We start from the raw sequence: 20,872 nt of genomic DNA, 5'->3' as shown, positions 1-20,872 counted from the left end.
TATTTTTCGTTCTTCCACCCCCCCCCCCCCCAGAATTAGCAGTCCCCACAAGAATTCCGCCTGTGAAAACTGCCTTCTTCCCTAGTTCCGGCCCTGGCTACCTAAGTGTTGGAGTACTGGAAACAGGGCTGGGGGGAGGGGTCAAATGTCTAGGGTGCCGGACCAGAGGGGGGACGCAAATTTCACCTTTTAACCTCTCTTCAACATTTATTGAAATACCGTATTTAAAATTTCTATATAAGAGTGCTGCTAACGTAGATAGTTTGAGAATCCCTGATTTATAAGGAGGAAATTTCATATTCCTAGTATTAGAATGCAATGGTACCCGGCTCAGGGGGCTTTGAAATTTTCCATTCATTTCTTATTTTCTTTTTTTTTTGTGTGTTAATTTTATTTTACTATTATTTATTTGATTCCCCTCAAAGGCACCGGAACCTAGGAGTGGAGGATATTTGAGCCCAAAAAATTTTGTAAGGTGGTTGAGCCCCCCCCCCCCAATAGTTTTCAGAAGAACAATGCAGTGCGTCCTCTGTTTCCTGCGTATGTGCTTCATTTCAGTGCAAGCAAGAGAAAGGACCCCCCCCCCCCAAGTTATCTACACTGGTGCCTTCAGGCACCACTCTGGGAGGACGCAATTTAGGATGAATGTATGCTGGATTGATTGGGAGATAAGACTACTATTGTCACAGAACAAGTGCGTTGAGATTCTGAAGAAAAGTAAAAAAATAAAATTTCGAGCAGATGGATTTCTACTATTTAAAGAAATTTTTTGTCAAAAAGTTTTTTCTGAGCCAAGTGTGAGAAACATATCCACGCGAATTTTTGGGGGGGCCGAGCCGGCTCTTCTAAAATGTTGGGGGGGGGGGGCTCGGCTCGGGCCCACGGGCCGGATACAAGTTTACGCCTATGTTCTACCCCCACCCCCAATCAAATTTTGTTGTAAAGGGGCTCGAAAAATGTTTCGGCATCGATCCTCAAGATCTGTTATGAATGGGCATTTAGAATGTGCTTTTTTCCCCAATATTTTTCAAAAAAACATTGGGGGGGGGGGCCTAACTGTTATTGGTCCTCCCGCATATACGGAACTCATGCGTGTACGAAGGAGAGGGAGAATGCATTGCACAATGGTTTTTTTCAGTAATTACTGGGAGGCTCAGTCCCCTTACAAAATTTATTGCGGGGGGGGGGGGCTCAAATGGCCTCAGCCTCTAGGTTCTGGCACCTATTCTTTATAGAGTGTAATTTATTTCGGTTTCAATATCATTGCTTCCCAATTTTCAACCTTCCCCCTCCCCCCACCATGCATCTTTGGGCTTATTTTCATGTTGGCGCCATGGCCGTCCTCCGGTGCCTCCGGTCGCAGTGAACAAAAGAAGAGACACTCAGTTTTTGCCACAGGCAAAGAAGAAAGAGCCCCCTCAACACCTCAAAGAATCTTCCTCTCAGCCGTGCCTTCTGGCAGTAAGGATTGGAACCGATGGAGGGTGCAATTGGGGATTGAACGGCAGGGAAGAAATGAGATAAACGTATTGTCATGGAACAAGAAAGCCAAAGACCATCCAGATTTTTTAAAAGAACTAAAATTTTGAGCAGATTGTTTCCATTAACTAATTCATAATTAGGACAACTTTTGGTTAAAAAAAAATTTTTCATCATTGCAAAATGAATAAGCCATATTCATACGAATTTTTGGGGGGGCTGAGCCGCGTCTTCAAAAATGTTGGGGGGGCTCGGGCCCATGGGCCCTATAGAAGTTTACGCCTATGGGTGTGTCAGTGTTTTGCACACTTTTGCTGACAGGGGGAGGGGGGGGCCAAAAATGGACAAAAATCTGCTGACGTAATACTTGAATGGCCCCTAAGCTATGAAAACACCGTTTATTAATTTTAGTAAATATAACAAAAACTCAAATAAGAATAGTTAAAAAAAAGGGACAAATGCATAAAAAAATTCGGAGCAACTAAAAACACAGTAATGTCCCGTAATACGGGGCACAAGCGGCCCACCGAATTTTTGCAGATATTTTACTAGCCCTGGGGTTCAGAAAGATTGAAAAACACTGAAATATACCAAATCCTTCATTTTTTATAAATTTTTAAACTATTAACGAATTTGTGGGACACCCTGTAGAATAAATCCTCTGTACGTATTATTACATTTTTTTTGTGTAATAAAAGTATTATTGACATAGAATCATTGCTTTTCAGCAGTAATTTTACGACATTTTCGTCCACGAAAATATCGATTACGTTAACGAAATAAAAGTGAAAATGTTGCCTAAATTCCTCGTCGCGTTCTTACAATGATAAGGTAAAATAGCAAAGACAGAAGCGAGCGCTATTCCATCTTCTTCTTCGTAACCAAAATCACTGTGGAATTTTCTGTCGCGCGTTTGTAGGAACCAAAAATGTGGTTCGGGTTATCGGTCGGGAAAAGGAAAAGAACTAATGGTTGAAACCGTAACTCGGAATGCACACAATGCTAATCTCGAATTTAGGAGTCTTTGTGTGAGAGCACGGATGGCATGCATCTGCATTTCATTGCGACTAGTTGCTGACGATGTGAATGAGAGACTATAATAGATTGGCGACGCTACAACAGCAACAACCACCACGTAACGCTCTCATTAAGACGAGACAACACATGAACGAACCCTTTTTCATGTGCTTCAGATTAAATTTAACTTTATCTTTTCTTCTGGGGGGAAAAAAAACGTCCATTAAAGTAGGGAACGTTGCCCATGTTACCAAAATTCGTGTGTTGTCCTATGGTGCGAAACGAGGTAGACAAATACCAAGGACATTCAGCGAAAGAAGTCCAAGAGATTTACACTGTTTCCAGAAAACCATCAATAACTCCTCAAGGACTAGGAAGAAATACCTTTTGATGAGGATTGACTGATTGATTGATCGACTGATTTTTCCCGTCTGCGATCATTGGGTAAACTCAATGTTGCTGGCCATTTTATAAGAAATCCATGCTGGGTGGCCACTTTAGAAAAGAAATAAAAATAAAAGATCATTTAAAAAAAGAGGAGCTGACTCTCAGGCAGGGATTCCAAAACCTTTACATTTCGCGGTAACCCTTGGAAATTTTAAAACATATTGAGTCACCCTTGTATGATTCCGAGACATTGGCGGTACTCATCGTCCTGGCATCCCACAGCAGGGGCCCTTAGGCTAGTATCTTTGGCGGGCTCCCTGGCTAGACGTTTCACAGATCCATCTATAGTGTGAAATGTATAGTGTGAAAAAAACATAAAATGAGAGACGACTCGTCCCGGGTCTACCGGCTGGAGCCCTGTCAATCCCAAACTTGTGAGGTGGGGGGGGGGGGAAGGCATGGTGGAAGCCTAAAGTGTCGTGATATAGTTTACACAGAAATCACAGACTTATTACTACTTCCAATAAAATTTTATCCCAAACTATCTCACGGCACTTCCTTCGGGAATCATTACTCATTTCACTGGCATTTTCAAACATTTATTCTCATGGCTCCGTAAACTATTCGAAATTCACTGCTCTATGGTTTGTGGATTTTATATAGCTCACATTCAAGAGCCCTCCCCCTTTAGTCAAACGCCAAAGGTACCTAGGACCTCCTGCTTTGTGTCTCAGTCATTTGCAATATATTTCGTTCTGATTTGTGCGTTGTTATGAAACACGTCCTTCGGAGCCCTTAGGAACCTTTCTTAGTGGTCTGCGGATCATCTCTGAAGCTACCTTTTTAGAGATTTCAGACTATCATCAGGTTGAGAGCCTCTGAAACTGATATGCAAATGAAGTGTTTTCAAAAACCTGTAAAATGTTATGTAATTCAACCGCTAGAAGGAGGTGACCTTTTCTTTCTGTTTACTGGTGAGCTAAACAGAAAGACTGGTGGGCATTTTGGATGTTAAAAAAAGGGGCTTGTGACGCTACCGCGGAATTCAAAAAATAAATAATCCAGAGTGTTTTGCCAATGTTAAAAATAAGATCATTCTTACCCTATCATCCTCTATCAAGGATTACGAACCCTTACGAAAGCTGAATGACGACGGCCGGATACAGATAACATCACTCATCTGCCTGGCAGGTTTTTGTATCGTCTTTTCTCTCGAGAGTAATGCCTGCCAGAGAATTATATAACTTATCAAGTTCATTAGTCTTCGTCAAGATCTTTTCAAGATCGTTCAAGTCCTTTATGCATAACATATGAGTGACTGCTTCGAGACTCTCCTGCGGCAAAAAAGTTCAACATACTCTTTTCCATGCTGAAATTCGCAGCCATTTTCGGTCCGGGGCGAAACTCTATCTTTGCTGCACATTGTTTTTGCTGAGTTTTAGAGAATATAGGAGACGAAAGAAAACACAGAACAGCACATTTGTGTGCGCCGTGTGTTGCTTTTTTTTTATTTCTTGTTCTCTTAAACGCCGAGAAGAATAACAGAGGAAACGGTGGTTGTGAGAGCCGTTCATGAGAGCAGGCAAAAAGATAGTATTTTGCTGCGCATCAGTCAAATAACGCCGTCTTTTTCTCCCCGAAGGACTGAAATAGCATCGTCAAAAGTTAACTGATTAGCGTTGGCAACTGAAAGGTGAATGATCTCTTTCTCTCTTGGAGGTACAAACGAAACAGAGACTTTTCAAAGAAAGATTGTACTGTACAACAAAAACTTAGAAGAAAGGGCCGATCCGCCTTTGAGACGATCTTGGCCCTCTTCTTGGATCCATTCCAGAATGGTGGTGGTGGCTACCACTCTGTGTTTAAGTTCAAAAGGTTCACTTACTTCACTTGTTTGATATATGATTATCTTCTCTTTCTGCATCTTTTTTTTCAAACTTAATGTTTGTATATAACTTGGGCATGACCCTCACAAGAGTGGGACTGACAGGGCTCCATCCTGGGGGTCCAAGCACGATTCTCATAATTTTTTTTTACACTATAAATCTGTGGTTCTCACACTTTTGTCACTCTGCCGCTCCCTTGCTGAATTCATAGTTTATGTGCGGTTACTCAAAATAGTCTCTAGCTAAAATTTTCACTTATAAAATAACCCCTTCAAAGCATAAATAATCACACAAATCGATATCTCCAGCTCACAGCGATGCCCTTGACAAAGGTTGGTGATACCCCTAAGAGCCGCGATAAACACTTTGAGAAACACTGCTCTAAATTCACGATAAAGGGGCTCGCTAAAAATCCCAGCCAAGGAGCCCTGCTGCAGGATGTGGGGGCAATGCATCTCCTCTTATAAGTACATTACATCGATTATGATTTTGGTCATTATTTGTTTTTTTTGCACTGTAAACTTACTATGGAGGAGCCTGTGAAAAATCTGGCTCGGAGATCGCCAAAGATCTCAGCCCCTCCCTCCAAGGGGGTTCTACAGTGGGATGTGGGACCACGAATTTGAGTATCGGTGGACATTACACTCCACTCATATCTTCTTCGACCACTTGCTAAAATATCTTCATTGAGACAGAGCGGCGGGCCATGATCTGGTAAGGAGGTAGAAAAATACGGACGAAGAAAATACCCTTTTGATTTCTTCGAGTTGTGTGCATTAAGACAGCCTAATTACCATGCCATGGCATTTCAATATAAGTAACGTTAAACGTCCAATGTCTGAATGATCGTACTTTAATTGTAACTTTATCTACCCTTGGCTTTTGTAAATTGGGAAGTACTAAGTAGTACTATATAACCCAATAGTCTTGTACTACGACGAAGCACAAGACTATTGGGAAGTACAAGTATGAACAGAGTGTCCCGCAATCGACAGACGGTTTTCAAAATGGGATAGTGAGGAAACGGTAACAGATATTAAAGCCCTTCTTGCGGAGTATAAATGCGCAAAATCAGGAATTTCAGCTACGTCATTCACCTTGCAAGGGGTTTTGTGTAGTTATTAAAAAAATATATTAACTTTTTATACGGACACCCTGTTACTACAACCAATTTCTAATTTGGTTTTTGAGCCCGGTGTGTCCGTATGAAAAGTTAATTTTTTTATTTTAATAAATGAAATGTAACAGTTTCCTTTCTATCCCATTTTGAAAAACCGACAGTCGATCGTGGGGACACTATGTACCAACCCATTCTTTATTGGAGACTCCAATACAGAAAAATACATATATTTTTTGGTATGTAGCTTTGGTCACCGTTCGAGAAGTGTCTGTGAGCTCTAAATGAAAGTTAAAATCCCTCCTCCTTTGGATCGCGTTTCCTCGCTTTTGTATTAAGGATCAGTCCCACGAGAGTGGGCTAGAGGACCCTTGGTAAGATAATTAAAGTTAATAAAAGTCTTTGTTGAACATAAATCGCAAAAACCACAGCCGGCGTGGTTACTATTCGTACTTGTCCGATCATTTTCAAAGGAAGACGCTCGTTCCGCTGCCTTTGTATCCATAAAAATTATTGCTTCCCAGAGGGCAGGAGACGACCACGAATCCTGACAAAGACTTTTATTATCTTCAACTTTAATTATCTTACCAAGGGTCCCCTAGCCTACTCTCGTGGGACTGAGGCCTTATTTCCCTCTCGAACACAATGGCAGCATCTGTCAGCGTATTATACTAAAGGCGCGTACAATCGCTGACGTAGCGTCGGTGCAATATCGGAAATCGAATATAACAGCTGTACAAAGAGACTGATTTATGTTTGTATATGTATCTGTTTCCACAATGTCAGACTATTTTTCGACGTAGTCCACATACCTCGATATAACGAGCTTGTATCTCCTATGGAGGGGACAGAGCTGGTTTTGATATGTACGACTCGAATATAGAAACAGGTACATATATATAAGTATATAAGCATATATCAGTCTCTTTGCACAGCTGTTCAATTCAATTTCCGATATTGCACCGACGTTACGTCAGCGATTGTACGCTGACAGATGCTGCCATTGTTTTTCAGAGGAAAGCACACATAAGCGAAGAAACGATCCCGTGTTTCTTGAGGAGGGGTTTTTTTAACTTTTATTTAGCAGTAAACTAAGAACAGGAACTTCTCTACAACAAAAATAATTCGAGAATAGTGTCTTTTGAAAGACACTGACTGTCATTAGCGAACGGATGGTTTCCCAAAAATAATCGACAACGTTCGGTGGGGAGGAAATGAGACAGATAAAAAACCCACGTTGGAGCGAGCACCTGCGGAGGAAGTCCTCAAAACGTCCCCCCCCCCCACATGTCTTCCATGTATATTACATACAGCACCACTGTCTTGTACACCTCCTCCGCTAAAAAAAAAAAAAGTAACGTTTTTTTTCCCACATCAACGTTCTCAGAAGACTTCTTCATTTGACGTAACTTACGTCACTGGGTAACGTCTACGTCCTATTGGTTCTACAAAATCTACCAAAGTGGTTTCTGTTTCTAAAGAGGTTCTCGGAAAGAGGAAGAGCACTCAACAACTGTTTGCATCTGTTGAGGAGTGTCAAATGTGAAGAAGCACTGTGTGTGTGTGTGTGCCTACCTGCATCCGGGATTTGATGAGATTCTAAATTGAGGTGCGTGTCAGCATCTGTGCCTATTGATTTGATAGTCCAATTGGGGACGATCTTGGGATTATTGGTTCTACAAACTTTGATTCGATTAGAAAAAGAACTTGAAAGGACACTTCTCATATCTTGTAAAAAAAAATGGTGGTCGAAGAGACTGAAAGGCTCTCTGCTCCGAGTACTCCGATATCGTCGCCACCATCACCGGACGTCAAGACTGGATGCCGGGACTCGAAAAGCCCGTCCGATGATAAACCAGATAAAGATGTCAAGGTCCTGTCTTTGGAAGAATTCAGCCAGATTTTCGTGAACGGGCGGAGCTCTGGACAAGACGATTCGTCGCCGTGTCCAGCGGAAGAGACGGCAATAACGACGACCCATCAGGAGGACAACGACACGTGTGAGAATGCAAATATCGTCGCTGAAGACGAATGTTGTGTTGATGCGGAATGTCCATCCGCGGACGTGATTGTTAGCGTCAATGGACATAGTGCTGAGGAAGCGGTTATAGGTGGTAAGTAATTGCTTTGATGAGATATATATAACTATGGTGTTCAGTTTCGTGTAATCAAAGAATTGATTATAATCACTGAAAAACTACGGAATCTGTTTCTGTTTTTTGCATTTGTTTAATTCAGCGAAATGTTTGTTAATTGAGCGAAAATTTGGCTAAAGCTAGGGTCACATTCATGTCGAGCCTGGTCCAATACGTTCAAGTTTGGTCATGGCGTGTGGCCGCTCCACCATTGGCAATAATCGTCAAATGTTGGGTGGCGGGGGGGAACTGGAAGGTATTTAGAGACCTGGTCGAAGGAAGCGACCAGGACCTTCGGGCCTCCAGCCTAAGTAAAAGCCCAACCTTCCCTATCTTCCAATTCGTCTGGTCCGCCACATCAGTCGAAGAACGCCAACACAGTCTCAACACGCGTTAGCATATTACATAGTTTTGGAAGCGAATATTCATTGAGCCAGGCTGGGCTAGTGTGTAGACAGCCTATGCCGCTCTACGTAGTGTTTCCAGCAGAGAGAGAGAGAGAGAGACAAACATTGGAAGCAGATGTTTGCGAACAACTATTGGGCCAGCCTTGACATGAGTGTGACCTTAGCTTAAAGCAGGGCAGTCTCAAAGCATGGACCCATCAGGGCACGGCCCAAGGGCCTCATTTGCATAAAAGGCTTCATCATTACGGGATTTATGATATTAAGTGCGTGAAAATTGGTGAGCAGGTATTTAGAGCTAGGAAGCGATCTCAGAACATTAATTCGCCCGAGGGCCCATTTCGCTACTAAGATGGGCCTTGGGTATATGAACGCTGAATATAAAAAGCACGGGAAACTACTTTTTTGTGCATGGATTTGATTGATTCGTGTTTGTCTTTGCCAGATGAACTGAATGACGCTAAAGTGCACCTCAGCGATGCTACAAGGCGCATCCACGAGATGGAGATCGAGATCAAGCGCCTCGAGAACGAGAGGGAAGAGCTCAGCATCGCCTACAAAGAGGCCGAGACCCTGCGAAGACAAGAAGAGTCTAAGGCCCAGAGGTTGAGCTCCGAGCTCGCAACCGTGAGGCACGAATCAGAGAGGCGCATCGCTCAGAAGGAAGAAGAGATCGAATCCCTGAGGTCGGGATCATCATTTTCACATACCACATAAATAAATGTTGATTGAATATTTGAACAAAATCTTCAAAATAGATCGTAATTAATTCACACATTTTTTCACTCAAAAAACTCCAATGTGGGTCCTTAATTCTTGCAATTCGGATGTCATTAGTCTTTTCATCACAGATTAAGGCCTATATTTTTCTGCGATGATAAGAAATAAATTCTCGTTTACAGGAAGCAAATGACCATTGAAATCGAGCAGTTGAGCCTGAGAGTCTCCGAAGCAGAGGCCAAAGTGAAGACCGAAGTGGCCAGGATCAAGAAGAAGATGCAGGTCCAGATCACCGAGATCGAGATGCAATTGGACGTCTCCAACAAGCAGAACATCGACCTACAGAAGACCGTCAAGATCCAGTCCACGAAGATCATGGTCCGTACGACACAATAGATTTTATTAACAATCTCCATTCTACTGTTTAAAAAAGTTTCACAGAGCTGTGAAAATCATCACACGCGCGTGCTTCTTTGCAATACGAAGGTTTCAACAGCTGATTGATGCGAAGGTGAATTCAGGGGAAAAAAATTCAACTGCCTTTGCGGGGAATCGAACCCGCATCCTCTCACTTGCCGAGTGAACGCACTAGACCACTACGCTACAAAACAAAGGCAACGAACCTCTTCCCTTTTAGCTCGTGTGCACTGAACGGGACCATACATGGACAGTCGGATCTAACTCGGGCCAAAGCTCACAAAGCTCGATCTCTAAGGAGAGAGGTTCGTTGCTTTCGAAACTTAGTGGTCTAACGCGCTCGACGGGTAAGTGAGAGGACGTGGGCTCGATTCCCCGCCAAGGCAGCTGAATTTTATTTCCTGAATTCATCCTCGCATCAGTCAGCTGTTGAAACCTTCGTATAATCAGCGGAGTGTGACAGCTTCTTTGCAATGCACAAAACCGTGTAAACGAAACAACTTTAAGAAAGAGACAGATGTTTTTTTTCCATCACGCTACTGCCCGTGTTTTAGGGGAAGAGAAGTCATGACTCCGTGGTATTATGGTCAGTGTACTTTGCCCGGATCGCTAGAGTTCCTGGGTTTTTTAATACCCGGCGGTGAAAACAAACTTTTTTTCAACAAGTTTACCTCATCGTAGTATAAAAAATTCTTGATTTGAAACTTTAAAGAACTTCAATCATAAATTAAGAGAAATTATAGACGTCGCAATATGTATTGATTATTTTTCCATTTACTGGAAAGGAAGATGGCTCTACAACTTCCATAAATCCTTGCCTTTGATCGGTCACCATACTCTCTCACTCCCACAGTTTCGTCTGGAGCAGTGGTTTCCAAACTTTCATGTTTCAAGCACAGACCCGTAGCGAGAAATTTATTTCGGGGGGGGGGGGGGGGGAACACCAAAGTGATATATAGAACAATAGATTTGACCACGTTATTCCATGAAAATAAATCTTTCCCTGATACTTCGGTTGGGACCGTCGCAACCCCGAGACAAGGGTCCATAAACAAGATGACCATATAACTCGTCTTTATGGGACATTCAGTGATTTGAATGTTTAACTTACCCTTTTCTGTATGAATAACTTGTATGCATGGTTTATGACGTAGATGAATAGTCTTGGCTTCAAGAACGCCTCCCGCTCCCGGAAATGCTTTAGAAGGCTTGCTTAATCCCTAGAAATGCGTAAGAGGCGTGTGATTGAGTACCCCTTCTTATAAATGTGTATAAAAGGCGTACGACCCTCAATGAAATTCGTAGGAGGCTTATTCACCGCTAGAAATGTGGGCCACGCTTCTTTATCCTCAGACATACGTACGAGGCCTATATATCCCTTGTGAAAAGCATACAAGTCTCGATCTTCCCTAGACATGTGTGTACGAGGTTAGCTGACACCCAGAAAAGCGTAGGATACTAGCGCTCCACAACGCGGAGTTGCGTAGAAGGAGTGCTTATTCCTTTAAAACAATGCGAAGATGGCTTGCGCATCTCTAGAAATGTGCAGAAAGCACTTGCGTTTCTTGTATGGCGTGGGGAGGCTTGCTCAAAGTCTTAGTGAGTGGGGGATACTTGGAGAGATTGGGGAGAGCTGATATATATTATATATGAAATAACGTGCCTAAGTATACGTACTGATTGTACGTACCTATACCCTTTCTCTCCACCCCGAAGAAATGCGTACGCCGCGAGTCTTGTTAACCCCACTAGACATGGGCTTGCGTAAACCCACAGACCAGCGGTTCTCAACACCTTTTTTGACTCGCGGAGCCCTTTTTAAGCAAAAAATTCTATGACGGAGCCCCATAGGCCCATTATTTAATTATTCATCAAAGTTACTGATTTATTTTTACTATTTAAAAATATTCACAATTATAATTTTTTTAATGTTACTGCTTTTATCGTTTTTATCTATTTTCCACAAGCGGCCGCGGAGCCCTTGGAGAGTGCACGAGGAGCCCCAAGAGCTCCGCGGAGCACCGGTTGAGAACCGCTCGAAGATATATACCCGAAAATATATATACACTATAACATATATATGTACTATTATTACTTTATGCGTAAACCCTTAAGTAAAGACTTGTTTATGTCTTGAAAGTTCGTACCGCAATAAATACTGCACGCAGAAATTCTTGCTTACTTCCAGAAGTACGTAGAAAGCTTGCGTACCTGCTGGTATATTGTACCGTGACTCTGAAACTTTTTATTCCTTTACCCATTTTTTTCCGCCATTGCTGTTTATTCGTCTCGTACCTCGTGATGGCCCATCGCGTGCCTCGAAGGGAATGTGTACTAACAGCTTGGGAAACACTCGTCCATATATATCCTACATATTCTGTTATTACCAATTTCATAAACGTAACGAATAGAATGTTCGTCGTAAGAAAATGTCAGTATAAAGAGTATTCTTTTTTTTTAAACACACTGTATGTCTTTTTTTTGTCGCCAATGTGTAGGAGTTGCAGGCTCACTACGACGAGGTTAGCAGGCAGTTGCAGCAGACCATCGATCTATTGGGAGTGTCCCAGAGGAAATGCCAGTCGCTCATTGCTGAACTCGAGGAAGTCCGCGTCACTTTGGAGCAGGTAGTAATAATAATAATACAATTAAGCGCATTTTTTTTGTGATTTCACGTGAAAAGTAAATCAGCGATAGATGTCGCAAATTGTTCCATTATCAACAAGAGTGATATAGTCGACATTCAAAGATTTTATTGTCAAACTCGGTCATAAAGACATCGAAGATTCAGCGAGATTTTGTCGTTATAACAGAAGTTGTGGCAAAACATTTAAACACGAAAAATATAATCGGGTGCAATCAAATGCTTCAAATGAAGTTCGATTTTTAAACTTTTTGGCGCGAATATAAGCGGGTCTCCCATTCGAAAAAGTCTCTCCCCGCAGACAGCAGGCAGAACCCTCAACTTACATCGCATAAAAATTCAAGAATTTCCCATCTTCACTTCAAAGTATGGAAGACAGATGGCAGCACCAACAAGAGCACGACACAAGCATAACACTGACGACATAAATACGTTAAGGGTCACACATGCCAAAGGTGAGCGAAGTCGTCAATTACTGCAAAAAAGTGCTGAATAAAAACGGCAATGGAGGGAGAAATGGAGTACCATTGCAAATCGCAATGAATTAAAACAGTGTTTCCCAACCCTTTTGATGTCACAGACCTCCTACAGCGAAAGTCAATGCTCTACGGGCCCCTTGTAATACTTTACCAAACACCAACTCTGGCCATATCGCTATATTTCAATTTACTGCCTTCAATGATTTGGGTTGGAAGTGAAGGTGCCATCTATTGATGCCTCAAGCTCGTTAGGGAAAATTTCTTATCTATATTTTTCCCCGGATTTGAACCTGCGACCGTGCCTGCGAACCTGCAACCTTCACTGTGATAGACAAGCATTTTACCATCACGCCCCCCCCCCTAGATCCCTTGTAATACAGATCAATGCTTTGCGGACCACACGTAGCGTCAGAAGGTCGATTCGGACACCACCCTCCCGTAAAATGCATTTTTCTCATAATTTGCATACCATAAAAATTGAATTTCAGTTTCACAGAACAAAATGCATCATTCATTGCAATGGTAGTAAATAAAAACAATATCGCTGGCCCCTTATAAAACACTCAGACCACCAGGGGGGGGGGGGGGTCCGCGGACCACAAGTTGGGAAACACTGAAATATTTTTTTTTTTTTTTTAAAAACAAAAAAAATCGCAATGAATCCAAATTAGTTCTTCGGAAACGGAAGTAATAGCGTCGTTGTATCCGAGGTCGTTGCGTTTTCACCAACGTTATAAGCGAGGTTCATAAACATTATTCCTTACGGGAATCAGTGTTAGGAAATCACCAATTATTGACGTTATAGCCGAGGAGCCGTTACAACCGAGTTTGACTGTATTCAATGTTCAATGCATTTTGTAGAGATTGATCACACACGGTGTAAGAGCCTGTATTCATTGCATTTTATGTGTATGTTTTTGCAGACGTTGCGCGCGAAACGAGTCATGGAGCAGCAACTGGAAGAACTCGGCGGACGAATCAGCGAATTGAACACCATCAACGTGAACCTGACTTCCGCCAAGGGCAAGCTGGAAAACGAATATCTCGCCCTTCAGAATGACTACGAAGAAATCTCCAAGGAACTCAGAGTGAGTTCTAGCACGCAGTTGTTATCATTCATCATTATAGTATCACTAAATGTATGGTGGCCGAATTCGACCATAATCAGGTACTAGCTAGCGACTTTTAATAATAGAGTATGTGTATGTGTGATTTCTTTTAGATTTCTGACGAGCGCTATAACAGGACCATCATAGAGCTGAAATCGACCAAGGACCTGATGGTGGAGGAACAGGAACGAATGGTTAAGATCGAATCCATCAAGAAGTCCCTGGAGGTCGAAGTGAGGACTCTGCAAGTCCGCATCGAAGAAGTCGAGGTCAACGCTTTGGCTGGAGGACGTAGAGTTGTCAGCAAGCTGGAGGCCAGGGTGAGGGGTTTTGACATTTTGTATGCGGAAGAATTTCAGCCGTAACAGTGAAAATTCTTTCTTTTATGTGCAACACTACCGCGATACTGTATTGCAACCCCCCTGTCGAGGACAAGATTTACCCTAACACATACACACCCATCTAGTTTCTGGCACAAGTTGTTCAGAAAAAGGGAGCCCCCCCCCCCCCAACTTTAATACTGAAATATCTTAAAACAGTGAAGATAAAACTAACAGTCCTTTTGAAAAAATAATATGGTTACAGATTTCAAAAGATGGGGTGTTACAATCGTTTAACTTTGATTGTTACGTGATGCTTATCCACGTAATGATGTGATGTTAGCCACGAATATTCAAATATTTCAGTGAATATTGCACTTAGAAACGGGGAATGTTTTTAGTTAGCATCAGGAGCGAGGGCAACTAAAAAGGCAACAACTTTTTAATTGGGTTTTGGGGCACACGGAGACTGTATAAAATGTTAGTTTTTATATTTTAATGACTATTCAACCCCTTAAAACATGAATGACGTATCTGAGTACTACACGCTATTTGAAAACTTTTTCTAATTGGAAGTATGCCTCTAGGATCAACGATTCACCATGCCCCTGTATATATATATTGTTCCGGATAATTTTCCACAAGACTTTGAGGTTGCAAAATAAGAAGCGGTTCGACGGACAAACACAGATTTATTTACAGAACAGCAATTTATACACGTATTCACAAGCTAATCAGAGAACTAACAACTTTTTCGCAAAGTTAAATCACAACTGACTTTTTATGGAATTTTCTCATTTCTATCCTGGAATCTACCCTCCCTCTTGCGATCGCCTCATACTTATAGCTCCGGTCGAAACTTCGAGAAAAAGAACATTCAAATTTCTATTTCATAGTACCAGGTTTGTGGCGCCAATGTCTGGATGGGCGTAACCTTCTGGAAGCTTCTGTCCACCCCTTCACCAGTTCTTCGCCAATCGCATTCCTTTGCACAATACCGAAACCGGTATCAACAGATTTTGATATTTCTGAGAGCCATCGAACAAATCGCGCCATCTATCGTCTATAGATCGTAACAATATATATATATATATATATATATATATATACACACACACAACACGTTTCTACATGTACCGATTCCCTAGAAGTTCCGCAGAAGAATATGTAAGGGGTATACGATTAAGTAGTAGTAGTTGAAGGATGGGTTACATTCTAGTTAGGCGAGATTGGACTAAGATCCCACAGTCTTTCGTTTGCGATATGTTAATCTACATAGTTGAATGGATTCCGTAATAGAAATTATAGTGGTTGTCACATGGTTTAAGATTCCAAAAAGAAGTAGCTATTAAGATTTATAATAATGCTGAATCAGACGTTTTAATTAACTGATAGAAGAATTTTATTTCTTGCTATTGGATAACTGGAAAAACTAGTTAGAAGAGAGCTTAAATATATTAAGAAATCTATTTTTGATCACTACTTTCGTGACCAACCGATGTTAAAAGTGTATTGACCTCCTTCTTTCAACCCTGTATAGATCCGTGACATCGAAGTCGAACTGGAGGAAGAGAAGCGCCGTCACTCCGAAACGCAGAAGATTCTGAGGAAGAAAGAGCACCGCGTCAAGGAGCTGCTCCTGCAGACCGAAGAAGACAACAAGACCATATCCATGATGAATGACTCCTGCGAAAAACTCTCCGAGAAGGTCAAGGTTTACAAGAGGCAGCTCGCTGAACAGGTAAAATACACAGTATACACCATCAGTATACCGTGTGCGTCGCGGCTCCAATGGGCATCGCCAACCTTTGTCAGGGGTGTCTCGGTGAGCTGGGGATATTGATTTGTGTGCCTGTTTGTGCTTTGAAGTGGTTCTTTTACATAGGAGGATACCAAATATCCTGGTGGGAAGCCGCAGACGAACCATGAAATGGGCGAGGGAGCCGCGTCTGGCAAAAGAATGAGAATCACTGGTCTACCGTGTGTATTTAGTCTTCTTCTTGATAACTGCCATAAATATATCCACCGAATTTCCGGATAGCTCCAGTGGAAAGTTTGTCTCGTGTGTGTGTGTCTTACACTCAATCATGAGAAATTTGTTTTTGTCTCCGATGAGTTCTCGAAGTGCAGTTCCGTAGCACTACCACAGTGCACTAACACCAGCTTTAGTGGAGCTCTTTTAAAGCTGGTGTTTATCTTACTGGATTCTAAAATTAGTCATACTTTTCCCATCCATATTCATTTGAATGCTCCACAAAAGTGTTTTTTTTCCATCGGTCTCTGTGGCCTCCTTAATCACTTGCTACTTATCACCCTTTTACGCAATTTTCCCCTATGCCCCTCCCCAAATATCCTAGGGCTGCGAGGAAGACTTCGATTGAGAACCACTGCCCTTTTATCAAAAACCCTTTAGTCCAACTACCATCATCTTAACGCATTGTTTACCGGTCACGGGCTAACTCGTGTTTTTATACTCATGTGTGGCCGGTGTGATGAGTGAGCTTTTCCTCAAAATACCGGTCTACAATGTATTAATAATTTGTCATTGCAATCTGTATGGGTGTGTCCACAGGTCACAAGTTGATTACGTACATTCAATTCATGTCTACAGGGTGATTCAGAATTCATAGGACAAACTCAAAGAGATGGCAGAACACACCTAAACAAGCATTTTCCGTCATTGAATGTGTGCTCGAATATGAAAAGATAAGTTGCAAACTCTGTAATAAAACAAATTGGTGACACATTAATGACGCTAATTTTGGTGACGAGGTTCCCAAAGGTGCCAATAGCAATCACGTGCGCGATTCCTAGGAGATGGACTCACAAGACCAAGTCAGGAAAGACAAGATATGGTGGGAGACGGGTGCCATGTAATGAGCTCGGCGTATCTAATCCGATGAAGCAAAAATGTAGTGTTTGAGTAATTTATAATTAGTAATTAGTAATTTTCCCAACAAAAATTAGTGCACTTCATTATGTTAGAACCATATGTGCACCCTCGAATGGTTCATAGCACATATCGCAGTAAATCCATTGAAAAAATACAGGGTGTTTCAAAAAGAATCACCTGATTTGAAATGGGTGTATTACGAAAAATATTGAACATAGACACTTAAGATTAATTTTATATTACATGGATAATCATAAAGTTATTTTACAAACAAAACTAAAGGTTCACCTTGGGATGCACGGCATATGCCTATACGGTAGTCAAATTCGTCCCAAACATTTGCGAGCACATTTGCATCCACTGCGAGTGGATTTCTGTTTACTACGTGGGGAAACTCTGTCGGATGCGCTCCACATTTTAGTATGGCATGTGGGGACAGCCAGGGGATTTCCCTTTACACAGACAACCCGTGTCTCGGAATTGTTTATACTATTGCCTAATGCTCTGAGTGGTAGGAAGTTCACCATCAGGGTATTGCCAACGAAAAGCACGATGAACAGTTATGGACTCACACTTCGCGAAGCTTAGAACACAAAATGATTTCTGTTGTGCAGTCGCCATCTTGACAAACACTGAAGTGGCAGCCGAAGGAAGAGCGTTAGAGCTACCTGTAGGCAACTGCGTGAAAAACTCGAGATTTCCCTCTTTCTACGTATAGATTATTCGATCAAAACGGAATTGAAAGCTGAATAGTTATGATTTTTTTTAAAAATCGGATGATTCTTTTTGAAACACGATTGGACCAGACATTCCATGACCAAAACTGCTTGTTTAGGTGTCTCATATCACCTCTTAAAGTTTGTCTCGTGAATTTAGAATCACCCTGTATTAATTGCCTATAATCATGTATACACACTATACAGCTCTGAACCACATTTTGTGTTCCTACACAGGAAGGAATCTCTGCTCAGAATCTGACCCGTGTCCGCCGCTACCAGAGGGAACTGGAAGCCGCAGAGGACCGCGCCGACCAGGCCGAGAGCAACCTGTCTTTCATCAGGTCTAGGCACAGGACGATCGTCACTTCCGGACCGACTTCCGTCAAGCAAGTGCTGGTTTCAACCACCACCTCCGAAGAAACGAGCTCGGCGCAGTATTGAGAGAGAGATCTAACATAGTATTAATTAATGTTTAAAAAAACGTCATTTGCGGACATTTTAATATCTTTTCGAGAGAGATGTGGACAACCAACCAACCAACCAACCCCTTATTATCTATTTACATATTCCTCAAGAACGTCCTTTTGATCACAAAAACGATCGTCTGAGCATCGATCGGGTGTCTTGGAAGCTGGTCAAGAGTTGTTTTCTTCTTGTTTTTTTTTTTGTGTTTTATTTTTTTTTTTTGTTTGTTTGTGCGAATATACACACAATGGCTTTTTATTACGTAACTGTATTAGGCTTGGGATGACGAAAAATTCTACTATAGAGAGAAGCATTTTCGACTTTCTATGTATTCCTACCCAGTCTGTCCTCCCCCATTCCCTTTTTATGAAAATTCATTTGTAGAATATTGAATATCACTTTGCATATTGATGGACACGCTGTGGATTGGAGATGATTCCGTCGTAATGTATGGACGAAGGTCAATAAACGAGAACTTGGTTACAAATGACTCTGTGTATGTCTCTGTTTACTTCAACCCGATTCGATCCGTTTGCCTAAGACCGGGTCGTCCACTGGATACGACAACATGCGACAAGCTACGCGAGCGGCAACAACCGACATCGAGTCCGACGACAAAGGGCGTCTCTGACATCATCCACTCCATGCAGACGATGCGTTCGTTTTAAATAATAATCTCGAGAAAATATTGATAAACCTTAGTTTTTGAGAAACAAATCCGTACTTGATAAGACAGACATCAGAAATAAACTCAGGCGATCTGGTTGTAATAAATAAATAATTATATATAATTTATTATTACTTGCCATATCGCAATCCATGTGTGCGGCAATTATATCAAATTTTCAAATTCCATGTTCACGCGGGAGAGAGAGAGAGAGAGAGAGAAACGACGAAAGGAGGAAAAAGAAGAAACGGAGCAAGTGGTGCGAAAAAGTAAACAACCGTATTGCACCTGTGCAGGTTCAGCAAGAGTCGCGAGATCCCATTCGGATCGGAAATTTCTGCCGTAGTAGTCGGAAATCCAATGCTAATGGACGAGGTTCTCGTTCTTATCTGTGCAGTGGGATCGGTTTTGCGAATACAGACAACTACGCGCGACTTGTTTATCGCTTCCAGTGGGCGATCGCTTTAAGGCTGGGTGCATACCAGTTAAGGGCCAGTCCCACGAGAGTTTGCTAGGGGACCCTTGGTAAGGTAATTAAAGTTAATAAAAGTCTAAAGATAATAAAAGTCTTAGTTGGACGTAAACCGCAAAAAACCACAGCCGGCGTGAACCGGCGTGAAGTAATCCGTACTTGTTCGGCCATTTTCAAAGGAAGACGCTCGTTGTATTGAAAGCCATAAAAATTATTGCTTCCCCGAGGCCCGAGACGACCGCGAATCCTGACAAAGACTTTTATCATCTTTAACTTTAATTATCTTACTAAGGGGTCCCCTAGCAAACTCTCGTGGGACTGGGGCTTTAGACACGACCAGTCATGTTGATTTGTATGGCGCAACGCACACTGGTTAGTCAGACGAATTAAAACGTTGAGTCATACAAATCAATGCGAACAAAATGACTGAGCTCGTCTAAAAAGCTGTATTGTCTTATCGTGTCTAACCGGTGTGCGCCTAGCCTAAGAAGGAAGCGACCTCGATTAAGGCCCATAATAATGAAAGAAACGATGTCGCTCTCCGCTGTGTTCATGCACAGTACGAAATACTGGATACTAAGCAGAAATGAATATGTAGTTCGGAAAGAAAATTCACGTGCCTTTGCGGGGAATCGAATCACCAACCTCTCACAGTGCAGTCCGGGCGAGTGCTCTATCATTAAGCTATAGTATCGCTTGCCTTCAAATAGCATTGAAATTAACAGACGACCCCCCACCGCGTCTCTGATCCTACCAATATGCGTTAGGAGGTAGGAGGGCAGAGCTGACGATATTATGCTGACGGGAGAGGGGAGGGCGTCTGAGTTTGGCTGACAAGGGAAGGGGGTGAAAAAGGGCTTAAATTTTGTTTACGTAACACTTGAACGGCCCCTAGCACGGAAGAAACATTCTGATGATAATCCATAGTAACAAGGAAAGCTATCCTTGGACACATGATATCTTTCAAGGGGTATCTGTTTTCACTCCATAAAAAGAATTCCTCCTCCTTGATTTAGGCCGAGATTACACTATAGAAGTTTAGTGTAAGATCTTTCACAAAACTCGAAATAAAAAACAACCAAACTAATAAACCTGCTGATTATATTCGCTCGAATGCGACCGATACGCGCATTGGTTGCATTTTCAAATTTTATGAAAGAACTTTTATAGTGTAGTCCCGGCGTTAAGATACAATAATGATGTCAGATGACGTAAAACGCCATATAATAAACGCAGGTACGATCGGTAAACATGTCATCCAATACTTGAGGTCATTTGCGATTTGATAATAGATTATAGATTCCTGATACTCGCTCCATCGAAGAAGGTTATGTAATTTCCAATCGGAAAATATTTTTGGATCTGATTTCCTCCGATCTTTTGAACAGGGGAGTAAGCAAATGAAATTTATCAGGCAATATGTGATAACAATGTAAATAATCGGAAACTAATTACATTTTATGAGCAGTTAGAGGTCAAGTGCGAGGGCAGTATGACTAGACGCACAAATATGAAATCTACATCTATATCTATATATAATTT

General features: G+C 41.9%; 1 protein-coding gene across 1 annotated transcript in view; it reads left to right on the top strand.

Annotated features, from left to right (window-relative positions):
- LOC149078545 (paramyosin-like) overlaps positions 1–18,681 on the top strand; it is a 60,431-nt gene extending 41,750 nt beyond the window's left edge. The window contains exons 10-16 of the mRNA XM_089240657.1: positions 8,871–9,111; positions 9,328–9,523; positions 12,061–12,189; positions 13,609–13,773; positions 13,908–14,114; positions 15,655–15,855; positions 17,961–18,681. Coding sequence (XP_089096783.1) covers positions 8,871–9,111; positions 9,328–9,523; positions 12,061–12,189; positions 13,609–13,773; positions 13,908–14,114; positions 15,655–15,855; positions 17,961–18,167 — 1,346 coding nt within the window. The 3' untranslated portion in view covers positions 18,168–18,681. The remainder of the gene's footprint in view (positions 1–8,870; positions 9,112–9,327; positions 9,524–12,060; positions 12,190–13,608; positions 13,774–13,907; positions 14,115–15,654; positions 15,856–17,960) is intronic.
- Positions 18,682–20,872: the final 2,191 nt, after the last annotated feature.

Source organism: Pholcus phalangioides, unplaced genomic scaffold, assembly GCF_987345545.1.
Source record: "Pholcus phalangioides strain wild (caught in Gottingen) unplaced genomic scaffold, Ppha-v1.0 ptg000013l_1, whole genome shotgun sequence".
Lineage (NCBI taxonomy): Eukaryota > Metazoa > Arthropoda > Arachnida > Araneae > Pholcidae > Pholcus > Pholcus phalangioides.
This window is presented reverse-complemented; position numbering and strand designations above follow the sequence as displayed.